Source organism: Lissotriton helveticus, chromosome 3_1 (assembly GCF_964261635.1).
Source record: "Lissotriton helveticus chromosome 3_1, aLisHel1.1, whole genome shotgun sequence".
NCBI classification, from domain to species: Eukaryota; Metazoa; Chordata; class Amphibia; order Caudata; family Salamandridae; genus Lissotriton; species Lissotriton helveticus.
The window spans coordinates 149,323,439-149,350,296 of record NC_136061.1 but is presented as its reverse complement, the minus strand read 5'-3'; the positions used below and the strand labels follow the sequence as shown (position 1 = coordinate 149,350,296).

At 46.5% G+C, this 26,858-nt stretch overlaps 1 protein-coding gene across 1 annotated transcript in view; it reads left to right on the top strand.

Annotated features, from left to right (window-relative positions):
* LOC144822741 (uncharacterized) overlaps positions 1-26,858 on the top strand; it is a 2,085,503-nt gene that overhangs the window by 967,582 nt on the left and 1,091,063 nt on the right. The window contains exons 67-69 of the mRNA XM_078680596.1: positions 9,376-9,522; positions 10,958-11,142; positions 16,644-17,200. Coding sequence (XP_078536722.1) covers positions 9,376-9,522; positions 10,958-11,142; positions 16,644-17,200 — 889 coding nt within the window. The remainder of the gene's footprint in view (positions 1-9,375; positions 9,523-10,957; positions 11,143-16,643; positions 17,201-26,858) is intronic.

Below are 26,858 nucleotides of genomic sequence, written 5' to 3'. Positions count from 1 at the left end.
AATAACGGCAAACCTTCTTACATTGCTGAGGTTCGTGATCAACCTGCCAAAGTCACACCTGAATCCTTTGCTGAGGCTTCCTTTCATTGGAGCCTTCCTGTATACGGTGTCTTTTGGGCCTTCACTCTGGATCAATGGGGCCAGGACATTCAGGACTATGTTCCTGAAGTTTCAGCTTCCATCCTGGATTTTAATGAGGATGGCTCTGAGGCTCCTTGGTCTGCCGGCCTTCTCATCCTGCTCGTCGACTATGACAGATGGCACAGTGTCATTCGGCCAAGCGCCAGGGGAATCTGTCGGATCCATCCAGTGTTTGGAGGAGACTGCAAAAGATCTGCAATGGTTTCTGCTCGATTCCAATTGGACCAGTGGCAGACCCTCTCTTCACCTGACCCAGAGCTGATGGTGGTGAAGGCTGCTTTGCAGCTGGGAAGGGCTGAGAGATTTGAAAATCAGAGGACTCTGCTCTGTGGTGTACACATGTCTCCAAAGCAACATGATGGAGTTGTGAACCATTTGCCTGGTGGTGAAATCCCTTCTGCCGTCCTCTTTTCCACTGCTGGGAACGCGCAGTGTCAACACATTTGCGCTCTGAGGCACATTCTACCTAGAGTGAAGCATAGGACTCCTGTTTTTCTGAGACCAAATCATGTTATTAGTACTCGATTGGACTAAGAAAGTGTACTACCCTGAACTTCTAGACAGGAGCATCTGTCCTCTGATCAGGCTGCTGGTCCAGGAGGACCTTCTGCCGCAGAGGGAGGGTCTTGCACCCGGGTCTGCATAACCTGCACCTTCAAAGTTGGGAGTGGCGATCTATATCTGCGTGAATGAGCATAAGCGAAAAGAAAATTATGACACGGTGCAGTGGTGGCACCTATATGAACAAATTATTTACCTTTTGTAATGCTCATTCTGGTGGATAATCTATAAAATCACGGATTCCTCACCTTGTCAATATTCCTAGGCCCTGGACTGGATCTAGAAACTTGAAAAACACTGCTCCTGCATCATGCAGTTCCACTTAGAGTACAGTAGGCTCCAGAAGTGGAGATGCATATAACTGCCACTAATGCGCTCTGGTGTCAGTTTCTTCTGTAAGTTTGTCTGCTCATGGAGACACGGAACCCAAGTTAGAAGGACTGGTGTGCAGCTTCCGAAATTTGGACCTTTTTAGAAGGAAAAGGGTCATGTTCTTCAGACCGGAAGGTGCCAGAGCTGTGAGGAATCTGCAGTAAGATTGAGTACCCACCAGATAGAGTGTTACCAAATGTAAGTAACTTGTTCTTCGGATATATACTTCTAACAACAGATTCCTCCCCTTGTAAGAAGATACCAAAGCAGTATCTTTCAAGGTGGAGGGCTGCGGAGCAGCTAAGTTCAAAACGTCATGCAGGACCAAGTGAACACAATGCCCATCCCAACTGACCTAGCTCTCTAGGCAATAGTGTTTTGTGAACGTGTGCACTTATGTCCACGTAACAGCCTGACAGATATCCAGGTCAGACACTCTGCGTGCCAGTGCAGCGCTAGCAGCCTTAACTGTGGTGGAATGAGCCCTCAGACCATCTAGAGGCTGCTTGTTAGCCAACCCATAGCAGATCTTATTACAGCAAATTATCCTACATGATATGTTCTGCTTCTGCGCTGCTTTGCCTTTCTTTGACCCAGAGAACTGTACAAAGAGCTGATCATTCACCTGATGAGCCTGTGCTCCTGAGCCATGCTGATATCTCCAAGCAACAGCCTAGAGAAATCCATCTGTGCATATTGGTGTGGCCGTCCAAAGATAGCTGGCCAAGCTGACATGCACAATTGGTGCCCTGTGCCCACCACTCCTCCTGCTGCTGCCCCTGCTCCCAAGACTCGGCTGTGGCTCCCTCCCATAAGTAAAATAAAATAATAATACAGCAGTTGTATTAATTGCTTTATTATCATGCTATTATTATGCTGGTTCAAGCAATAGGGCGACCCTTCTCCACCATAACAGAGGAGCTGCCCCTGCAGCTAAGCTCTCCAAGCAATGAAGTCTCTCTCCCTCTTTGTAGGGATAAAGCAGTGCATAGTACATTAGATGAGTGATAGCTTGCTGACATGAAAAAGCATCACAGCCTTCTGCAAGAATTCAGCTCGATTTTGTAACACCAGTTTGTCTGGATAAAATGTAGAATAAGACAGCTCAATAGAGATGCCCTGAAGCACTCTGAAGTGAATCTCCTATATTATCACTCCCAGAAACATAATTTTCAAGGTCAAGAGGCGTAATGGACAACTGTGCGCTGGCTCAAAAGGGGTACACATTAGAAAAATGAGACCCAAATGTAAGTCCCAATGAGGCATCACAAAGATTTGTGGCAGACACATATGTTAAAAACTTTAAAGAAATCTGATAACATTAGGTGGCTGGTCCAGCACATGTAAAAAGGCCATCTTGTCATTTTTCTGACATCTACAAAAATCTCAGACAGTGTATAAGTGAATAAGACATACCTCAACTCAGTCAGTCAGCCAATGAAACTGTATTTGGTTTGTTACAACCATAAAAGTATACACTTTACATTTTATAAACCTTTTTAAAAACATGTACATGATAAAATCATAAAAAATATAACACATAGTCATTACACAAAAGATAGCGCAGCTCCTTTAGGTACTAATCAGGTATCCTCCTAAAATGATTAAAATCACAATAGTTCATACATATGTATCCAATCCTTTCAATAAAATACGTACATCACTATTAACCTTTAAAAACGCAATCTCATTTTATACTAAGGGAACTACTTGCACTTGTTACTCTGTACACTGGAGAAACACCCTAACTTTGCTCATAAATTTCCCCAAAGCACAGGCTATAACTAAGTTTGTCATTACCACTAGAAGATTAGCAGCTTGCGTCCTATTAATAATCCTATATTTTTTGAATATCGGGCATAAAATCTCCTTTCGTATATCTAAAAGCATCGTACAGTCTAGTAAAATATGTACAATGTCACAGGGGGTACCTAACATACAAGTACAGTTTCCATCACTATCATGAAATTTCTAACCCCATTATTCGCATAGCAAGGGTTTCTCTCAATTTGCACTTTTAGTACCTCACGTCTTAGACGGTAGTTCGGTAACCTGACTAAATAGGGATACTGTTGTTCTTTTAATTCCCAAGCCTGAGTCATATGGGACACCGATGTTTTCCGCACGAGATACTCTCGATCATATATACGGGACATGTCGGATCTCAGTGTCCTTTGTTCTTTTTTTGCCGGTTCTTGCATGTCCTAGCTGCGGGCATAACTTTAATCCCAGCACTCCATACACTTCTCTTAATGAGGCTCTTGTTTCTTTCGCTCAGGACAGCTCACTAATGGCAATTTCACCTCTACACCACTGGGAAATTTTTTGAGGCTCCCCTGCACCTAGGCGCTGCCAAAAACATATTAGGGCCATACTGGTGGTTACTGCCCAAGAGGTAATTCAAAGCTCTAATCTTGCTGCTTGTACCATTGATGATTTTGGCAAGAAGAACAAGCTTTTTAGGATATTTCCCTCCTCTTTATCCAAACATTTTTTTCCCACTAGATAAAGTACCTCTGTCCCGTATAGAAATTGTGCGGGGACCATAGCTAGGTAGGCCTGTATAACCGGCCTATCTGACATTTCACCATAAACACTATTGAATCTTTTTAGCCTCTTCACAGAAGCAGATGCCCTCATTTGAAAGCTTCCAGATGGGTATACCATTTCAGGTTGCTCGTAAACCATATTCCAAGGTATCTATATTCTGTTACCCTCTCGAGTAATTCTGTGCCAAGACACCAAGGGAACCTAGTCTTGCTTCTCCCGAAACATAATATTTTGGTATTCTCCATGTTCACTACTAATTTTTTATTTAAGCAGTATTCATTAAACATGTTTAATTTTCTCTGAAGACCTATCTCTGTCTGGTCCACAATCACCAAGTCATCTGCATACAGCAGGCAGGATATATAGTCCTCCTATTTTTGGGCTAGCCCCTCTGGCCTCTCTTAATTTCTGGGGTAAGTCGGCTATGAACAGGGAAAAAAGCAAAGGGGCCAATACGCACCCCTGCCTCAGGCCATTTCCAATCTGGATCCTCCCATACAATCCTCCCTCCTTATCCAAGATTACCTGGGCCCAGTTATCTGTATGTAAGGCCTGTATAAGGGCTAGTAGATCACTGTGTATTTTGTAACTTACCATGGTTGACCACAGCTGCTCCCTACCCACAATGTCAAATGCCGCGCGGAAGTCCACAAAGCAGCAGAATATACTACCCCTCTGCTCTATCGACTTCTGCGCGACCGCCCAGAGAGCAAAACAGTGGTCCACCGTTGAATGATTCTTTAAATCCAACCTGTTCTGGGAGTACTATCAGATTATCTTCTGCCCAATCTTTCAGCAAACCTAGGATTACTTTGGAGAATACTTTTTCCCCAATATCCAGGAGGTTTATTAGGCGATAATTTTTAAGGGAGTTTACATCACCTTTTTTATGTATTGGTCTAATGATAGCCCCTTTCTAACTATCTGGCATAATTCCTGTATTTAATATCCTCAAAAATATATTCGAGAAGAAATCTGCCCACCAGTCTGGGTTAGTTTTTATAGTGACTGCAGGTAGATTATCTTGGCCTGCAGCACGTGTTAAATTTAGTCCAGCTATTCTGCTCTTAATATGGCCTGGGTAGAACTGCACTATTACTTCTTCCCTGACTCCTTGTCAGCTGGTAGATGATATTTCCCCCCTCTTTGGCCATTTCCTCAAGGTAGGTGTGGTACAGGAGAAGGGATACCAGAGAGACAGAGAGTAAGTTGAAAAGAAAAAAAATGGTTTTATTCCTCCTATAGCGACTGATTACAGCTTCAAACAAAAGAACAATTGAAGTCTTAAACTGTTATCTTCACTCTCTTGCTCCTAAGAGTACAGGGGTACTTGAAGAGTCTTTGAGGTTGCTCTCTGGCGACAAGGAGTAGGCTTTTCTCGGGGGCACGACAATCATGGTAAAAAAAGAACACAACAAAAAAGAACTGGTAAGGAGGGATGTTGACACCTTTTATAACAGAACTAGGGATGAGGGAGTGAGGTAGGTTAGCACCCAACCGCCACCAGTGACACTCTATTCTGATGTTTAGAGCTCCTCTACAATACAGCGGCAAGCAAGAGTCTTTATGAAGTGCCCCGCCCCTTTTCTCCCGCCTAAGGTGTTGGCGCAGTCGTCCATCCATCGTTTGAGGGTGCGTGCACCATCGTCGGGGTTGGAGGGGTTGGTCAGTGGGTTGAGTGTGAGGTTTGTCTGTAGTTGTACTTCGGTGATTTTGCCCCAGCAGCGACGGGGATCTGTAGGGTGCCGTGATGTGCGACGGGTTTCCGGAAGGTGAAGTGGATGCAGTAGTGGTCAGTCCAGGTGGGTTCGGAGATGTGGCTGAAGGAGACTTGTGGGCTAGAGGAGAAGATGGCGTTGAGCGTGTGTCCAGCGATGTGGGTTAACGATGTGACGAGCTGTTCCAGTCCGAGGTTGGCGAGGTTGTCTATCAGGGTGGCGAAGTTGCTGTCGTTGTTATTCTCCAGGTGGAAGTTCAGGTCTCCGAGGAGGATGTAGTCGGGGATGGCGTCACAGAATTGCGGTCGGGGTCCGGGTGGTCTGTAGATGAGGGTGCCCCTTATGGTGGTCTTGGGGTCCGTGTGGATCTGTAAGTGCATGTGTTCGGCGGTGCTGAGAGTGTCGTCGGTGTTTGTTGTGACCCTGATGGTTTTCCTGTGGACGATGGCGATTCCTCCTCCGACTCCGTTGGTGCGGTCTCTGCGGGCGATCTTGTATCCGTCGGGGATGGCTATGGCGATGTCTGGGGAGGAGGCTTCATTCAGCCAGGTCTCGGTCAGGAAGGCGACGTCTGGAGATGCAGTGTCGAGTAGGTTCCAGAGCTCGACGGCATGTTTGCGTGCGGAGCGGGTGTTGATCAGGATGCATCGGAGCTGGTTGTGTTTTGTCTGGCGGGTGTCTCTGCGTCTTCGATTCAGGAGAAGCAGCAATTCTGGCAGGCGAAGGGGCCGTGGGTGCGCTTCGGGGTGGCTCTGCAGCAGGCGGGGTGCGTCCTGGGTTGAGAGCGATGAGGGTGCTGGCGTCGTATCGGAGGCGGTCTTCATGGCTGGTGCGGGGGTCAGGGGTTCTGGCAATGAGCGCGGTCCAGGCGCAGACAGGCGCAGATGGGCTTGCCTTAGGCGAGCATCCGTTGCGCGGCCACGCAGCTGCTGCCATTTTAAGGGTAGCTGGGAGGGAGGAGCATCTGGGAGGTGGGAGGCAGGTGTCAGCAGCGGCGGGAACAGCGATCAGGGGCATGGGGACGAGGGAACAGCGCACAGAAATAGAGAGCAAGGAACAAAAACAAGGGCACAGGGCACTCAAGCGCTGGAGGAGCTGCAGCGGGGGGGGGCGCCCTACCTGGATCCATCCATCTATCCACCCATGTATCTATCATTTGACTTACCCATCAATCATTTAAGCCTTTCAGCCATCAGTTACTTCTTTTGTCCATTCATTCATTCATCCATCCTCTCAGATTTTCATTTACTTTGCCATCAATCTGTTCTCTGAGATTTCCATTTACTATGACATCCTTCCATCCACTCAGATTTTTATTACTCTGCCATCTTTTTACCCATGCTCCATCCATCCATCCATCCTCTCAGATTTTCATTTACTCTATCATTCTTTCATCCACCCATCTACACATCATTTCACCCACTCATCGGCCCACCGAGCCACCCATTCTCTTATCCACACATCTTTCCACCCACTCATCCACTTTTCAGCCATTCATCCTTTCACACACCCATCTGTCCTTTTACCCACTCATCCATCCATCTGTTCATGCATCCATACTTTCACTCACTCATCCATCCTTTCACCCTCTCTTGCATACACGCGTCCATCCTTCTTTCCCTTTTCTAGCAACCCACCTTTCTTTTTTCCTTTAACTTAATTTTGATGTATCTTTCAATTGCAGATAAGAGGCCCATAAAAAAACACCCCTGCTGTAGCTGCTAAAGCAGGGGGTTCGTCTACACCCCTGATCACATCCATTTGTTCAGGGCCTTGTGAGTAGTTTGTGGCGTGGTGTTGAGACCATCATCATGCTCCCTCACAGGCCTTTATCAAATTTGTTCTTGTTTGATTTGCCATTAGTCCTGCAATGCTTTGCAGTGGGCTCATTTGAAGGTTACATGTCTGTCCTTTCAGCCTTTTTTTGTTTGCCAGAGCAGCCTTCCATCTTCAAATTACCTCTTATGATGCATTTTCTGAAAGGCTTGACTGATATGTTTCCACCAAAACCCTTCATCATGACTCAATGCTCTCTAAATTTGGTTATCATCTGCATGCCGATGTGCCCATGCACCACTGTTCCTTGTGGCTCCCGACCAGCAAGATTGTATTTCTTATTGCTGTGAATACTGGGCGCCGAGTCAGTGAACTGTAGGTACTGACAGTGCAACCTCAGTGTAACTCTTTCCTTCCCTACAAATAGTTGCTGAGGATCTATACCCCATTTCTCCATAAAGTGGTACTCCACTTTTACGTGGAACAATCCATCACTGTACCAGCATTTTTCTCTCCAGCACTTCCTTTGAAAGAGGAGAGAAGAGACTTCATCGGTTTAATCACAAAAGAGCTTTAAACTGCTACGTAGAACACATGTAGAAATATCAGGTTTATGATCAGCTCTTTGTGGAATACGCCAGTGTGATAAAGGGAAAGATGGCACAGAAGAGGACTATTTTGAGGTGCATGTCCTCTACTGTACCCAATACTTAAAGCCTTGTACATTTCTGGGCCCATTCCGCCAGAGTTAAGGCTACTATTGTGGCATTAGCCAGGGGAGTTCATGTCAAGGACATCTGCCAAGCTGCAACATGGGCATCAGTGCATATGATTTCCAAGCACTACTGCCTTGAAAGCCAGGTCTGTTGAGAGGGTCATTTTGCAGCTCTGTCCTACAGAACATTTTGATATTAATTCACTCCTTTTGGGTTTGTACTGCTTGGGAATCTATTCTAAATGTGTGGTTAGAAGAATCCATCAAAATAACTGACTTACCTTCAGTAATGGTCTTTCTGGTGCATACTCAATCTAAACAAATCAAGTTGGGGGAAATGAACCATTTGTCCTGTGTTCCCAGGGTCTATGATAACGCGTGGGGGTCCTTGATAGTAAAAAACCCTCATATGCGAACACTAGTCTCAAGCGGTATATCTTGATTCTTTGCTCTTCAGTGTCGCAACAGCATTATCATTGGGTCTTTTCCTTTGTATATTATGCTGACCTCCACATGGAGGAAGACCAACTGGATTGACAGTAGTGGTCAACAATAAAAAAGAGAGGGCGTCTTGGTGTTCCAGTGAATGAGATTTTAAATTCCTTATATCTAGTCTCAAGCGTTTTTATTCTGTAGAGCATAGGTATAGGAGAATAAAAAACAGAGGTGTGCGTGTTAAGGCCTAGTTATTAACCTTCCACATTTGTGAATAGGGTTCAACATGTTTCAGCCTCCTGGTATCTCTAGAGGCTTTTGTCAGGACCAGGTGTTTAAGAGTATGTATTGACTCTTAAATGACAAAAGTGGAGCACTCACCACCTTAACATCTTTGAAGCAAGATCATTTATCTTGTTTGTCAATTTTCAAGTTGGCATCGAGGGATCGGGTCAGCTCGGCAAACCTTTTGCGGCATTGCCGTTTACCGCGATTGGTTCTGACTCAGGTCCTCAGAACTTGATTTTTTTGCTCTAGCCTAAGGAAGCTGAAAGTACTACAATTCTTTTCCCTCCCCTTGATTGTGAGAGCATACTCGATCTAACCGCAGATTCTGTATTGCACTCTGGCCTTCCCGTTCTGTGGAGTGGTTCCACGTTATCTATCAGCATACTGTCAAATGCAATTTGCCACTTGTCCTCATCTGAGTACGCAGAAGAGGACCAATACAGACACCGATGTCAGCACACATGGCTAGTGCCTAAATGCAACTGCTCTCTGTCGCTTCCTGGGTAGTGCAAGACTGTTGCAGTCGCATGTGTAGCTATTGCTTGAAAAGTTTCCAGATCCAGTCTGTTGCTTGGGAATATTCTAAAGGTAAGGTAAGTATATTGTTTCCCAATCACGGGGGACTCCTTTGTTAATTGCTGTTCAGGAGAATTAAGTGCTTCGAACGTTAGATGATCTGTGGAAGCTGCATCGTGGAAAGAACATCTGGAATACTTTCCTCTCCCCTTCTCGTCCAACACTGTCCAATCTGCTTCTTCCCCTGTGACCTTCTTATTCCTCTAAATGTCACAATTGATGATGTTTGCTGTGTTCTCACAGGGTCAGCACACTATTTTCCTTCTGACGGAAGAAGAAGCAGATAATGCCGCCTTGGTGTACATGAGGGATTTCGTTGTTTCGGGGTCAGTTTCACATCTCTTTACATCAGAGCAGCAAGCAACCATTGCGAATGCTATGCGGAGTGAAGTAAGTTTTTACTAGCTTTCACAGCTTATTTTCAGAACCCTGCTGATGTTATGGTCTGGTTGTTTGAGCATTTAACTCTGTTATTTTTTTTCACTGCATTTTATCATTTTTATTTTGTTTTTATTTAACTCTATTTTATTAATGTGTTGTGTAAAGTATCAAGGGAAGCTAAATGCACATGGTGCAATGGTGATCACCGGCTCTTGCAATACAAGGCAAAATATTACATTGTTTGTTCCAAGAAAGGCTGATGTGACATTGTCATTTGTGACTGTATGAACAAGCATGATCAAAGCAAGTAGGTCATGCCTTCGAGACCTATTGGCTTTGCTTGACTGCATCAACAAGATGCTAGGCAGCATGGTCAAAGAGAAAAAGAGGAAAACAAAAGGCACAACGATGTGGCTGCAGTGCATATATCATTTTGAAGCCATACATATTTCATGCTGATTGCGTGCCTACCACATAACGCTGACTGCATTTGTGGGGCTACAGCAATTTGTTGCCTGACCCAACCATAAAACAAATTTGTATGTGTGATAATATAAGCAAAAAGAAAACTGTGGTTGCCTAGAAGTGTGAATTGAGTATAGAAGCCAGCCAGTCAGAAAGATGGTAAAGAAGCTATTCCTCAGGGGAGGCTCAGATATCATGATGGTTACACTGGGACAAGGAAAACCCTCAAATAGGAAGCAAACAGAGTGACAATAAAAACCAACTTTGGTATGCAGTGGGAAAGTCCCTGTAATTTCTTTGTAGGCCCACAATAGGCCTTTTGCCATAAAACAGATGTTTGGTAGACTCGGTCTAATCACTGCCCTTTGGTAGGCTCGGCCTACCCACTGCTCTTTGGTAGGCTCAGCCTACCCACTGCCCTTTGGTAGGCTTGGTGTAACCACTGCCTCTTCCACAGCACTGCAGGATGTCCATAGGAAAAATGGAGTGGAACATGTGGGTTGATGATTTTCACACTGGAAACAAATTGAGATTGGCAATCACCTCAGCTCAATTAAGGCTGTACTGTGAAATTATGGCTCTGTTTAGGAGAGAGAGCAAAGACTGGGCGATAAAGACCAGGCCAGGAGTCAGGGCAGTGTGTGGTAAGAGAGTGCAGAGACTGTGAGAGGCTTAAGAAGGCACTTAATGGGACAGAGCGCATATTGAGTAGTATGGGCCTTGAGTGGTATAAGGAGTCAGAGAGGGCACTGACAATGAGATTCACACGGGGTGAGCACACTGGACAGGCTGGAAAAGAGAAACACTGCTGTGAAAGAGGGCACAGAGAGAAAGTAAAAGTTCATACAGTGTGATGTGAGAGTGCTCAAAGTCTGAATACTTTTTAGTTTATAGGTCTTAAGTGCTACAGTTTTCAAATAAACATCATATTTTACCTATGTTTATGCTCATCAAATTTAAAATGTTTATTTTTTACCAGGTTACTAGTGCTGGACTTACATACTCCAAAGAAAGTGCCTGGAACTTCTTCCTACAATCAGTGCAGCAGAACTTCCGTTGGATACTCATCTACCCAAGCACTGGAGCCAACTTCTACCAGAAGTGTCTTGAGTTTCCATCGCTTGTCAACGCGCTAAATGTGTATTTTATTCCTCATTGGTCCAAGTAAGAACAGTGCACTGGAATTTCACTGATCTAATTTACAAAGAAGATCATTAATTCTGGAATGTATGGTGCATGCCTGTAGGAAAGCCAGATCACCAAAATTATAGAGATAGCGAAAATGACAGTATGTATTCTCTGACCACCAGTGACCTCAAAGAGGTGGATTAATTTTTCCATCCCTGACCTGACTGGACAAGAGGAGGTGCTAAAAGAGTGAACTACACAAAGTAAACACGTTTTTTAGAACTCTGTTTAATTTCTGTTCCTTTTACTGCTTTTAGCACTTCTGAGACCAGTATTAGCAAGAATGTGGTGACCAACAGCAAGCCATGATTAGCACCTGCACCCCGGTTACTTTTAATTTTTCTCCATAAGCCAAATTTATAGGTTTGTAGGTTTACAGCTGGCTATCTTGATTAAAAAAAGCTTAAAGTATAAACAGGCGTTAGACGGATACACACACAAGTGTATTACATTTGTATGCATTTGGATGTACACCTGTTTTCTTTCATCCTTCCTGTGCATACTGACGATATTTATTTACTTCATAGTTTTCTTTAGTGTGAACCCTCCCTGGGGCGCCACAATTCTGTTTTGAGAAACATAGGGCCATATGTATCATAGTTCCGTTTTGCGAATTCTAAATAGCGATTTTTAAGGAATCGCTATTTAGAAATCGCAAAATGGTATGTATGTAGGAAATCACTTCTTTTTAGCGATTCCTTAACATTCCTAAATTGCGATTAGCAAATTGATAATCGCAAATTTCCCATTCATTTCTATGGGCCAGGAGGCCCATAGGAATGAAGGGGAAATTTGCGATTAGCAATTTGCTAATCGCAAATTGTGAATATTTTCAAGGGTGCAGGGGTGTCTCAAGAACACCCTGCTGCACCCCTGAAAATGACATGTGGGGGCATATGGCGCACATACATGCCCTAAGGGCATGTATGAGCGTCATATGGCACCTTTGGTTTTTTTAAAAATTGCTTTTTTAAAAGAATTCGCAACTTACCACCAACTAGAAGTTGGTGGTAATTTGCGAATCCTTATGGGCATTTTTGAAATAATTTTTCTTTGATACATTGCATTTAAGGAATCGCAAAATTTGCGATTCCTTAAGTGCAATCGCAAAATAAGGAATGGCAAATTTAGCGATTCCTTATTTTGCAGCAAAAATGTTTCATACATAGCATTTAGCAAATTAGCATTCGCAAAGGCCGAAATTCTGCGCATTCCGGCCTTTGCGAATGCAAATTTGCTTGATACATATGGCCCTCACTGTCTTCGTTTGATAATGAAGTGATGTATAGTATTCTACACCAAGATATATTCTGAGGTGGGTAGTAGCATGGAGCAATACATGCATTATGTTATACATAGTAAAGAAAAGCATGACGAGAAAAGAGTGAAAAGGTTAGAAGAATGATTTAGGCCAATGGTTTTGGGTATTCAATATCATGGCAATATTAAAATTCAAACTGTAGTCCTGGCCTCATGGTCAGACGTGTAAATATTGATAAGCTTATAGGCTGGAGCCGTTTGTGTTTGTTTTTAGAGAATTTAATGACAAAGAGACATAGAAAAAATAAAGAATGGAAAAAAGGTTAGAATTAGTAAATTGCCTTAAGAGGCAGAATTTAAGATAATCAGAGAGATGGAATGAATAGCGTTAATTGGGGTATCTATTCTATATCTGTTTTATAGTATCAACAAACCCCTTCGGGTAAACACATGTGATGTCACTTCTCTTGGAACGCATCCAGGGTAAAGTTAAGCCTGTCAAGGGTACAGATACTTTGGTAACTTCCAGACATACTTGAAATCTCTGTATTCAAAATGTTCTGGCTTTGTCAAGTGTAGGTAAATCAAGTAAACTTTTCCCATGTATGGGTCACACTTTAACATCCTCACACGCTTGTGAATTGGAGCCTACTACCAGTGTTGGAATTTACACAAGTAATGTCAGTTTCCATCGTGACACATTTTGGCTGCGAGCCGACAAGTCGCATGACTGCTTTTGTTAGAAAACGAGTCCCATCCCACTAGACTACAGCCTATTGAGTGGTAGTTGGTGCTACCATACCAAAGGCCTGCTCTTTCAGTAGAGCAAATTTCAGAATGTACACCTTTTCTTCAATCTTACTAACACCCTAGTAGTAATATTCTTTATTCGTTTTTTAAATAATCCTTAAAAGTACATCACATAAATACAAACATGATAAAATCATCAAAATCCATAAAATTGCTTAAAACATCAATTTTTACTTTTACTTTTTACTTAACCGTCTTTTTGTCCCTATAGAGCATGTACACTGGTATTTAAACGGAAGTCCAGATTCACTTGCCCTATTTAAGTGTTGAGCAAATTGACCTTACCTCTAAAGAATCTATGAGGGTTGAAACTCATGAATTTCGTTTTAGCTACATTGGAACCCAAATTTCTCATAAAGGGTAAAAACTGGTCAAGTTGGTTTTGTGGTCCCATAGGGGAGTAGAGACTAATAGGGTGTCATCCACAAATAACAGTTCAGTTACCAACATATCAATCAAGTAGTGCCAATGGAATACATCCACAAAAAATAATCAATGCTTGTTTGGCAGTTTGCCCGTTTAAAGGTATAAACGGCTAAGATCTTTATCTGAGCAAGTGAGTCCATTACAGACTTTAAGTCCATATTTTAATTGGAGAGATGCTATTTGGAATACCACCTTAGGGTTTCTAGCAAAGCCAGCCTGACTCAATTTAGGAATCCTCATCCTCTTCCTCAGTGAGATTTGTCACCATTTCAAGAGGTTCATAGGTAGCATTCAGGTCCTCTGCCAGTACCAGGAAGCTATTAGCCTCATTACTTTCAAGAACTCATCAATAGTTAAAATAGTTGTCGAGTCCTGGTTCTGAGCGGTAAATCTGTTGTAAATGTTAATCAAAAGAATTCACTTGTCGCCCTTAGCAGTTGAGAGTCTCAGAGCCAATAACTCTTTACATCTTATGTCAACCTTTTAAATGGGACTGCTCTGGTGTACTTTAGTCCAAATAAAAAGGCCCCTTACTGCCCGCCCTACTAGCGATGGTGATGCCTCAGTGATAAAGTTCAGGAAGCCCACTCGGTGGACCAGATGCGTAGCCCATGTCTTCGGCAGTATATATATATTGAACTTATCAATATCATTTCTCCATTCCTCACAATTTAGTTTTGATTTAAGGCCTGCTAAATTCCATGATAGAATCTTGAGATTTTCATTTACTCTAAATAATGGATGTGTAGAATTTATAAGTTGCCTCTCGTCACCACTAATCTCACTAAGTAAGTACCAATGTATTACCTTCCAGTCCTGGAGCGTGTGAGGGTGACAATACTTCCTCCCATCAGGCCCTTCCATCATCATCCCCGGGAGGCTTGTACTGTCTATGGTCACCTTGTGTTGTTTCAGCTATGTACTAGCCATAGCCCCGTTAAAATTAAACACTGCCCCATTTGCTGGAAGATTATACTTAAGTTGTATCCTGGATCCATCTGTGGGTGAGGTGCATTGGTCCAAATTCACTAAGCGTATTTACGGGGTTCATCCTCATGGACTGTGGTACCCTCCAAACCCCGGGGATTAGTCTTAGTCTCCCACCTTGTGATGTAAATAGGGGAGAAACCTGTCTACCCCATCCAATTTGTCTAGGTTATGTGTTTTCAAGGAATCCCTCACAAATCAATCAACTGGGGCATGAGTCGGGGCACGCAAAGGAGTCCTGACTTATAGCTGGACATAGCTTATTCTGTCTTGTGCTACAACTGTCCATGGAGACCTCCCCTATACCTGGCTTGTACGATGTAAGGCTTCCATTTGGTGCCAAAGCCCTTGCTGGCGGCTCCCTCCTGTTTTCCTGGGACCCAATAGCCTATTTTTTAAATAGCTGAATTATATTGATTTTATTGACAAGCTTCCCCATAATAAGTCACATTATGACAACCTCATTGGCAAGTTTTTGATTACGTCTTTGAGATGATCAATCTCAATTTGGCACACACAATTAGTGTCCATTTGTTTACCCAAGACCTACCACCTAGTCCCCGCTACTTTAGGGTTACTCACATTCGCCTCTTTCTTTTCAGTGTTCGGTTGTGCCAGCAAGTTAAAGCAGTTTGAGCATACAATTACAGGTAACACACCCATCATAGTCATTAGATTCAAATCAGAAACATTATTTGGGGCAGTGCACAATAGCGCTAGATCAGCTGTATCAAACCCTGCATCAACACGAAACCCGCACTCCACACCCCCTTTCCTTGGCCTCTACAGGGGTTGGTACACCAGTCAGGCATTTCTCAATAGGGTTTTTTTTTTTTTAATTATCCAGCACTTTCCGACTTAAATCACAATTCTTAGAGGAAGGCTGACCACTAAGCAATGTATCCACCTCCTCTATTAAGTCATCAATGGTGTTGGCCATACAGTTATTTACTGCTTTGGCCCCCAAAGTCTTTTCTGCCAACTTTGTAACCCCACGTTGGCTCTCTTTTTCCTTCCTTTTGCCCATTATTAAATGTCATCGAACCTGAAAGATTGTTTACCACAGAAAAGGAGAGGTTGAGGTCCAAGGCTTGTCCAAGTAGATGTAGCTTTATGCTAGAGACCAACTAACGAGGAGAAAAAACAAAGAACGGTGGCCCAGCCCAGCCTCTTCCGGGCTCTGACAGGTGCAGATGGGCCTGCCATTGGCATGGGCTTAGCCCAGGCGTGGCCAGTGCAGCGGGGAAGCCCAAAGTGTTATGAGTGCCTCCTCACCAAGGTCACCAGGCACGGGACTCCAGATCCCTTCAAGGTTTTTACAGCACGTCCCATGCAGCAGGGAAGACGACACTGCTATGAGTGCTTGCTGGAGGGCAGCTCCACACTCTTGCATGGCACGTGATATTTGTGCCTCTAGGCACGTTGAAGACTGGTAGATAGAGCCTACCCACCAAGGGCATCATGCACAGGGCTCCAGAAACTCCTCAAAGATTTTACGATGTGTCCCACGCAGCGGGGAAGCTGACAGTAGTATGAGCTCCCACTGGAGGGCAGTCCCGCCCCCTTGCAGGTCATGTGATGTTCACACCTTCAGGTATGTTGAAGCTGGGAGATGGAGTCTCCCCACCAAGGTCACGAGGCACGGGCACCAGAACTCTCTCAAAGGTTTTACGGCACGTCCTAACTGAGTAATGCCCTCTGTGGCTCACCTAGCTGTTTATTGAACACATTAATTGTCTGGACTTTTCATTGTAAACGTATCTGCATGCCTCTCTTTTCTCACATTGGGTAAGTATCCTGTTGTTATCTATAGTGGTCCACTGTCCTCATGGGGCTCGGTTTGTTCTTCATAAACACCCCCACTAAACTAGAAACTGCATTTAAAAGTGGTGTTAGTAATGGTGGTTGTGAGGTGGAGGGGGTAACAATGACTGAAGTTTGGGACAAAGATTCTAGCTGATCACATTTACACATGTTTCTCTTTTCTGTTTCAGGGAAAATTTAGTAGCACATGCTGACCACTACATCCAGCATCTGGAGATGCTAAGTAATAAGGAGAAAGAAAATGTATGCTACCTGTTGGCATCCATGCACCTGGCGATTGCAAACTATGACAGGTGCAAGCAAGGACGAGGTGAATATGGCCATATCACAAATGCTACATTCGAGACATTTGTCCAGTGCTTTACGAATTTAATGAAGAAGAAGCACCATGAGGTAATGGAAGTGCATGAGCTGATGAAGAGTGTCCTCACCTACACGGAGACCAAGATGAAATCCTACACAGCACTGGCCAATGATCTTCAGCAGCAGATGGCAGCCCTCAATGAGCACATAGAGGGAACACTGCAGATCCTAGTCCAGATCGCACAGGACAAGGTAGTGGTAGAGCAGAAAATTCATAGTGTACAACAACACATGAAAAAAATCAAGGGATTTCAGAAACTTCTCCCAGAGTACCAACTGGCTCATGAAAAGGCGGTATACAAAGCATCGGCCATTATAGCAGACATCAAGAAGCTTGTGATGGACATGGACATTGGCGCACTAGGTATATTTATGTTCTACATTCTTATGTACAGTTTTGTAGGTATGAGTAATGCTATAGATTTTTGATTGATATGTAAAATGTCTGCTGGATTTTGAATTTGCTTGTGTGCCGTGAGAAAATCAATTTTCTTGCTGACAAACTGTAACTACATTTGTGCTCAGAATTTTGTTTTTGCAAAGCTGTTGAAGCTTGTAACACTCATCAAATCAAATATTAGTAAATAATGAAAGTAACTAGAATCAAACCATTCGCCTGCCTTAATAGTGTACAAACAGTAATGGGTGAAAGCCTGAAATTTATTAATTATTCCCAGTCAGAGTTAATTATTCTAGGCTAAATCCAATTCCTTCATTAGGTCAAGACTACCAGACTGTGCAAGGAAAAGACATATTGTCAGCTTATCAAGAACTTACAGAGGGCTTAAAGGCTGCCCATTGCTTACCATTGGTTGGCTGTATTGTCTTACTCATTTACTTGCCTTGTCCATCTTGTGTTTGTCCCTTCCCTGGAACATAGCTGCTTTACTTGTGTCCTTCGATTGCTCACTTTTAGGGAAATATTTTTTTCCTATTGCTTAAACACGTGCATGTGTTTTCCATCTGTATCCCTGTGCGCTTTTCTTCCTCCCACACTCTGTGATGTTCTCTCTTGCCCGTGTGCTATTCCTCCATGTGCTCCATGTTCCTCTTTTCTGTGTGCTTCTCCCTTTGCCCCATGTTGTTCTCTACCTCGTGTGCATCTCTCCTCATCCACCTTGTGGCTTCCTCCCTCATGTGCTTCTTTTCCTTTCCTCCCCTCTAACCCAATCTGCTCCATTGTTCCCCTTTCCCCACCACGTTCCATTTTTTAAATTTAATTTTGGCTTTTTTCGAAAAGGGCCAGGCAGCAAATTGCTATAGACACTTCTGCTTTATAAAGAAAATTGCTTTTGCGCTTCTTATCATATTTTTGTTTCGTTTCCCAATCAATCGTGAATCAGTAAATAAAATATACAATGGCGCCTGCGTTATGTGCATCCGCCAGGACAAATCCACGTGCACATTCCTTTTTCCCCCTTTTAAGGTAGAGCCTTAGCAGCACTTACGCTGTCGCTTAGCGACCTGTGGTAATTGCTTTGTGGAGTTCCAACTCCACCCATTACTTGCTTTTGTTTATCATTTGTCTATGTCAATGTCCCTCAAAAATCCTTGCTTGCCAGTGGTCAGTCCTACCTCTTTGTCCCTCCTTTTTCTCTTCCGTTCCTCCCATGCAGCAGGGACTAAGTACTGTCTCATCACACTACAGTTCTTTATCTGTTTTTTACGGGACTACTTTTTCTCTTTTTTTCCTGCTATGTTTCTGTTTGCCTGTGTGTAGTTTCAGAACCATAGTTCATTACATTTAAATATAGTTTTTCTCCCTCCCACCTCCTCTTAATTCCACAGTTGTATTGGGGGTATATGTCTTGCGCCATGCCTACCGCTACGTTTGTTATATTTTTTAAGCTTTTAGCAGTTTTCCATGTCGAACATCATTTGGGCTTTTTTTTAGTAGCATGTTTGGTTTTGGGCTTTGTTTTAAGGAGGATTCTGCTTGTTTAGCGTTTGTTTTACATCCAATGTGCAGCTTAGCTTTGCACTTGTTGGGCTTTGTTTTAAGGAGGATTGGGCTTGTTTAATGTTTGTTTTACAACCAATATGCATCTTAGCTTTGTGATCTTACAAGCGCTGGTAGTTAAGCGCATGAGCAGCTATCAGGTCCGGACAGGCCATAGCGGGCACCGGGCAATCCCCCGGTGCACCGCACAGGTGGGGGCCGGCTTTGGGTCCCTGGAGGACGATTTTGGTACAGGGCCGATTCAGCTGCAACATCGTCCCTGTACCAAAATCGGCCGAAAACCGGCCCCAGCAAAGAGCACCGCGGCACCTCCACCCCCCCCCCCCAAGTGGGGAGGGGGGCCGGCCGAGCACTTTGCCAGGGCCAGTTGTGGTTCCCAGTCCGGCCCTGGCAGCTATCTGTGGCCATCTGGCACTTCCTGTTTCGTGACTGCAGAGCCCTGGAAGGGGTGGGCGCCTGACACCAGCCCGTGTATATATACCCTGATAACCAGTTTATTACTTGTGCCTGGCTTCCTGTCCCACACGGTGCCTGGCTTACGGTCCTAAGACTTGCCTGTTTTCCGGTCTGCGAGTTGTCTGTCTTCTGGCCCTATAAGTTGCCTGTTTTCCAGACCTACTCAGTGCTAGTCTCCGGCCCCACACGATGCCTGTCTTCTGACCGTAGGCGCCACCACCTTATCATTGGCCGGTCTTTCGCATTACCTTCCTTCCTGTCCTCTGCATTGCCTGTCTTCCGGTCCCACCTGTTACCTTTCCAAAGTCCTCACTTCTCTTTTCCTTGATGATTGGCCCAGGGGCGTCGTAATACGTTTTCTGCATGAATTGTGACCCACCCCCCCCACTTCCAGACACAGCAGCTGAAACCTTGCTGATGGTGAGGGCGGACACATTAGATCCAAAAAAAACTAAAAATCATGAATCTCAGAGGGACCCGCTTTATTCCTTGCCCAGCTGCCTAATTGTTTTATGACTTGTGATATTTAATGTCTCCTGTCGCCCTGGAAGCGAACTGCTCTAAAGTGCTGAACCCTCATGAATGGGCCCTTGTGATGAGGGTGTAACGCGTGCGGTGCCAGCCCATCCTGGGGGAACAGTTGCACATTTTAGTTTTGCAAAAAGCAGTATTTCTCGTCTGCTGGGCATCTTTGTACCCCTTTTGTCTTCTCAGGTTTTATGAATTTCACAGCTTATCATGTGTTAACACTGCCTAGACTGAAACGGACTTAAAAAAAATTCTCCAACAATCTTGTGGGCTTTATCTCTGTGGCTGTGTGTGTGCGTCTGTGTCTCCATTTGTGTCTGTATTTTCTTCATTTTGCTGATGCTGGTCTCGAGTATTTAATTTTGGGCTATTGATACTAATAGTGTGAGCTCTGTGTGTGTGTTTGTGCTTTATATGTGTGATTATATGTTAGCTCTAAACATGTGCTGTATGTTGACCGTGTGTAATGTGTGATTATGTGTGTGTGAGTGCATACTCCGTGTTACGTGGTTATGTTTCTGTTCGTGAGGTGTCTGTAATTATATTGTGTGTAATGTAGTTGAGTGTGCATCATTTGTTGTAAAAGTTGCTTTTTTTGGGAGAGTTAAACAGAATGATTTCCCAAAAAGCGAACCATGTGAAATATGACTTCTTTTTTGTTGAGCAGCACAGTGAAATTGATCAAACAAATCCTCCTGCATCCACTCTGCAGGCAAACTAGACAAGCATTTGCAATTCAATAGGTCTTGCATTTATGGGAGCTTGAGCAATTGACATTTTAAATGACAATGCCTTTAATTTATATGCTGTTATTAAAACAGATAAATAAAAGGCATTGTCATTTACGAAGCCAATAGCTCAAACTCTCGCAAATGCGAGATCTATTGCATTGCAAATGCTTGTTGTTCATGTTGTTCAGCATCTGCATTTTTGCTGTTGCTGTACTGCATGGACAAAAAACTAGTCAATAGGTCTCGGAGACAAGACTTATTTTCTTTGCCAATGTTTATTTTTTATCTTGTCTCTGCTCTTTAATAGAGGGACCAACTATATGCATGTCTGTTGGCCAAACCCCAAAAGGGATTGTTCGGGCCAAAGTGCTAACCCTTGACTTTCTGGTAGGTCGCTCTCCCCTGTGCTGCAGAGCCACCAACGCCAGTGCCACTCTTGTGCCCTCTGCCGCCTCCCCCCGCTCCTGCTGCCTCCCTGCCCCTGGTGCCCCTATCGCCGACATCTCCGCCTTCTGCTCCTGAGTGCCTGTGCCCGGTCCCTTCTGCCTTTTGTACCCTGTCTGCCTGTGCCCCCTCCCGTTCTCCTCTGTACCCTGTGTGTCTGCCCTTCTGCCCTGCCCTACTGTTTTTCGCCGTTGAGCGTGCCTGCCTTCCCCTGGCCTCGCTCTACCTGCTTCTGCCGCCGTTTTTCCCGCCGCGGCCTCCCCTGCGGCCCCGCCCCCCTTGCCCATTCTCTGCCCTCTTCCCGCCTCCCAGCAGACCCTCCCTCCCCACCTCCCCCTCATATGGCGGCCGCGGCCCGGTAGAGAGAGCGACCCTTGACCTTCTGGTAGGTCGCTCTCCCCTCCGCTGCAGCGCCACCAATGCCAGTGCAACTCTTCTGCCCTCTGCCGCCTCCACTCACTCCTGCTGCCTCCCTGCCCCTGGTGCCCCTATCGCCGACATCGCCGCCTTCTGCTCCTGAGTGCCTGTGCCCGGTCCCTTCTGCCTTCTGTACCCTGCCTGCCTGTGCCCCCGCCCGTTCTCCTCTGTACCCCTTGTGCCTACCCTTCTGCCCTGTCCAACTGTTTTTCACCATTGAGCGTGCTTGCCTTCCCATGGCCTCGCTCTACCTGCTTCTGCCGCCTTTTTTCCCGCCGCTGCCTCCCCTGCGGCCCGCCCCGTGCCCATTCGCTGCCCTCTTCCTGCCTCCCGCCTCCCAGCAGACACTCCCTCCCCACCTCCCCCTCAAATGGCGTCCGCTGCGCGGTAGAGAGAGCGACCCTTGACCTTCTGGTAGGTCGCTCTCCCCTCCGCTGCAGCGTCACCAATGCCAGTGCCACTCTTGTGCCCACTGCCGCCTCCCCTCGCTCCTGCTGCCTCCCTGCCCCTGGTGCCCCTATCGCCGACATCTGCTCCTGAGTGCCTGTGCCCAGTCCCTTCTGCCTTCTGTACCCTGTCTGCCTGTGCCCCCCCGTTCTCCTCTGTACCCCGAGTGCCTGCCCTTCTGCCCTGCCCTACTGTTTTTCGCCGTTGAGCCTGCTTGCCTTCCCCTGGCCTCGCTCTACCTGCTTCTGCCGCCGTATTTCCCGCCGCTGCCTCCCCTGCGGCCCCGCCCCCCCGTGCCCCTTCGCTGCCCTCTTCCGCCTCCCAGCAGACCCTCCCTCCCCTCCTCCCCCTCATATGGTGGGTGCGGCCGCGCCGCTGGCGTGCCTAAGGGAAGCCCGTCTGCGCCCGTCCGCGCCTGGACCGCGCCCAGCACCAGAACCCCTGGCCCCCGCGCCATCGACGAAGCACGACTCCACTACGACGCCAACACCCTCATCGCTCTTAACCACGGACGGACCACCAATTGCTACAAGGCCACCCCCAAGCGAACCCACGGCCCCTTCACCTGCTGGAATTGCAACTTCGCCTGCACCGATGACACCAATACACCCACAAAGACAGAACCCACCTATTGCGTTGCATCCTGCTCAACACCCGCTCCGCACGCTAGCACGCCGTCGAGCTCTGGGACCTACTCACCACCCCATCACCAGACGTCGCCTTCCTGACCGAAACCTGGCTGAACGAAACCTCCTCCCCAGACATCGCAGTGGCCATCCCCACCGGATACAAAATCTCCCGCAGAGATCGCACCAACGGAGTCGGAGGAGGAATCGCCATCATCCACAAAAACACCATCAAGGTATCAACAAACACCGACGACACCCTCACCACCGCTGAACACCTGCACTTCAAGATTCACACGGACCCCAAGATCACCCTCAGAGGCACCCACGTCTACAGACCACCCGGCCCACGTCCCCAATTCTGCAACTCCATCACTGACTTCATCAGCTCGCACGCACTGACCTCCACCAACTACATCCTGCTCGGTGACCTGAACTACCACCTGGAAAACGACAACGACAGCAACTCCTCCACCCTGATCAACAACCTCGCCACCCTCGGAATGAAACATATCGTCACCACCCTGACCCACATCGCCGGCCACGCGCTCAATGCCATCTTCTCCTCCAGCCCCCACGTTGCCTTCAGCCACGCTTCCGAGCTCACCTGGACGACCACCACTGCGTCCACTTCACCTTCCAGAAACCCGTCACCCACCACCGCAACCTACAGATCCCCCGCCGACGCTGGGGCAAAGTCACCAAAGAACTACTAGAAACACACCTCGCACTCAATCCACCTGCCAGCCCCACCGACCCCGATGAGGAGGCCCGCACCCTCAGACTCTGGATGGAAGACTGCGCCAACACCGTAGCACCAGTGACACAACCCACCGACAGAGACACCAGCCAGAGAGCCAGCTGGTTCACCCCGGACCTCCTGGCCTCCAAATGCACCTGCCGGAAACTCGAAAACATCTGGCTCAGCGATAGAAATCCCGCTAACCGCGCAGACCACAAAGACGCCATCCGCAACCATCACCACCTCATCAGGACCACCAAAAGAGCCTCGTTCAAAGAGCGCCTTCACAACAACGCTCACAACAGCAAAGAGCTCTTCAACATCGTGAAAGAACTCTCCAATCCTAGCTTCTGTAGCAACATCCCGCCGTCACAAGCCCTGTGCGACACCCTTGCTGCCTTTTTCCACCACAAGATCACCGACATTCACAACAGCTTCAACCCCCGGCTGAACCCTGCGGACCCCGCCACGACGAACACTCCGAACCCCACCCACCACGACCTTCTGACCACCGGGACCAACGTAAGCACCGAAGACATAATCAAGACCATGAACACCATCCACTCAGGCTCCCCATCTGATACCCTTCCGCACCACATCGCCAACAAAGCCGAAAGCCTCATCACGCCCCACCTGTGCAACATCATCAACCTTTCCTTCGGAACCACCACCTTCCCTGAGAGCTGGAAACACGCCGAGATCAACGCCCTACTAAAGAAACCCAAGGCGGACCCGAGCGACCTCAAGAACTTCCGGCTCATCTCCATGCTTCCGTTCTCAGCTAAAGTCATCGAAAAGATCGTCAACACCCAGCTCACCTGCTACCTAGAAGACAACAGCATCCTGGACCCCTCCCAGTCAGGATTCCGCAGCAACCACAGCACCGAAACCGCCCTCATCGCTGCCACAGACGACATCAGAATACTACTCGACAATGACGAGACAGCAGCCCTCATCCTCCTGGACCTCTCCGCCGCCTTCGACACCGTTTGCCACCACGTACTTCGCACACGCCTCCATGACGCATGGATCCAAGGCAAGGCCCTGGATTGGACCTCCTCCTTCCTCACCGGCAGAACCCAGAGAGTCCGCCTTCCCCCGTTCCACTCCGGAACCACCAAAACCATCTGCGGCGTCCCGCAGGGATCCTCCCTCAGCCCGACGCTGTTCAACGTCTACATGGCGCCCCTCGCCCGCATCACCAGACTACACGACCTCAACATAATCTCCTACGCCGACGACACCCAGCTGATTCTCTCCCTCACCAAGGACCCTCTCACCGCCAAATCCAACCTGCACCAGGGTTTGAAAGCCGTCGCCGATTGGATGGAGGCAAGCCGGCTCAAACTGAACACGGACAAAACAGAGATCCTCAGGGGGGGTTCCCCAGCATCACCCCCCCTGCACCAACCAACCACGCACGCAACCTAGGGGTCATCCTCGAGTCCAAGCTCAGCATGACCAACCAGTCAACGCAGTCTCCTCCTCCTGCTTCCACACCCTCCGTATGCTCCGCAAGATCTACAGATGGATCCCGGCGGACACACGGAAAACCGTCACCCACGCCCTCGTAAGCAGCATACTCGACTACGGTAACGCCCTCTACGCAGGAGCCCCGTCCAAACTCATCAACAGAGTCCAAAGAATCCAGAACGCCTCCGCACGCCTGATCCTACATGTCCCACGCCGGGCCAACATCACCCCGCACCTGAGAGACCTGCACTGGCTCCCCGTCGACAAAAGAATCACATTCAAAATCATGATCCACGCACACAAAGCTCTCTACATGACCGGCCCAGCCTACCTCAACAACAGACTCTCCTTCTACCTACCCAACAGGAAACTCCGCTCCACCGACCTGTCCCCGCGCATCCACAGAACCACTTCCGGGGGCAGATCATTCTCCCACCGCGCCGCCAAGACCTGGAACGCCCTCCCTCTCCACCTACGACAGACCGCAGATCTCCCAGCCTTCAGAAGACTGCTTAAGACCTGGCTCTTCGACCACTAGCTGCAGCCCCTCCCCCCCCAGCGCCTTGAGACCCTAGCGGGTAAGCAGTGCGCTCTACAAATCCCATCATTGATTGATTGATTGATTGAACCCAAGTCTTCACCAAATAGGTACACAATCTACTTCGCCAGTGTGATGCAATTAGATGATCTGAAAAGACATGGGATTAACTTGCGGAAAAGGAGTGGCAGTTTATTCTCTAACCCCCACAGAAAGACTAGCTCTTCCCCGGTTCTGTCATTGATAGGGCAAGCAACGTCTCAGAAAAAGTGAATAAGATTACCGGCTTGACAAGATCAGAGAAAAGAGTTTTGCAACAAGAGAGAATGGGCAATCTAGGACAGTTTTGCAGTAGGGCAGGACAGGTTAAGACAATCTCACCAGATAGGCTTGACTACTCTTGCAACATGGCAGGGTAAGACAGCCTTGCAACAGGATAGGATATGCTAGGACAGTCACAGCAGGACAGGATAGGCTAGGATTGTTTTGCATACAGAGAGGATGAAGACCAGAAGACACAAACATCTGCGATTGACATCAGTATTATAATGGTTATTTGCAAGGGGTTACAAGATTTCTGTGAGGCCCGTGTCGTGGCCCTAGTGGTAATGAACGTAAAGGTAGACATGTTGGATATCCACGTTGGGGGCCTCAGAAGAAGCAAGTTTGTGCATTTGGTCCCATGCGTGATACTCAACTCTGGTCTCTTTTGCGGTTTGTACACCACTGGGGCCTCCATAAAGACCTCATATATGGGCACTTGGAGAAGGAACTTTATCAGATTCTAAAAGTGGCCTACTATTAAAGACACAGACATCTGACAGCAAAGGAAAGAGCCATGAAGATTCCCTACAGTCTTGCTAAAGCGCTCGTCCAATGGTGCCCAAGGGTGAAACACGTCGACTATCATTACAATGAACACATTGAGGGAAATTGTTAAGTAAGCTATGTTTTATTTAATTAAACAAACGTCTGGACATAGCATAGCAGTTTCATCTAGCATGTGTACCACAAATCTTGCAACACGTGCAAATAACTAATTTAATATTGAAGTCATTTTTCATTTCATGAAGCTTTATTCGGTACATATTGAAAAATGACCTCAAAAGCACAGCATAACAAACAGATATAAACAGGCAAATGACAGGGGTAATTGGTTCGGTTATCGCACAAGGTATTAAAACATCATACTTTTCCTTGCATGGATAGATTTGTTTAAAAATGTAGCAGTAAAAAAACATACATCCAGGTTATGCATATTAAAAAGCAAATTCCTAGCCTCATTAACAGTACGGACTCCGTATTTTACAAAGATGGGTTTTAGGTAAACAATGCAGTAATTCATATAGAGGTTACATAACAAAAGAAAGTGCAAAGTGCATTGCTTAGATTGGCCGTCACAGCGACATGGACCCACCGGATGTTTTTTCGGAGACGGGAAGGCCACCAGATGATGTACTAACCCAAGTCTCAACCTCGTGAGAACAAATCTATGCGAGGGTCTGGTCACTTGGCTTAAATATAATTGAAATCCCTCATTACCCACAAATTTATTATAAAACATACAGGTGGGTTTTAAACCATTGCTGCTCACCCGCCTCTCTACCTTGTAATTCATGAATATGTTCTTCAGCTCATGTTTTGATATTGCTGCAGCAGC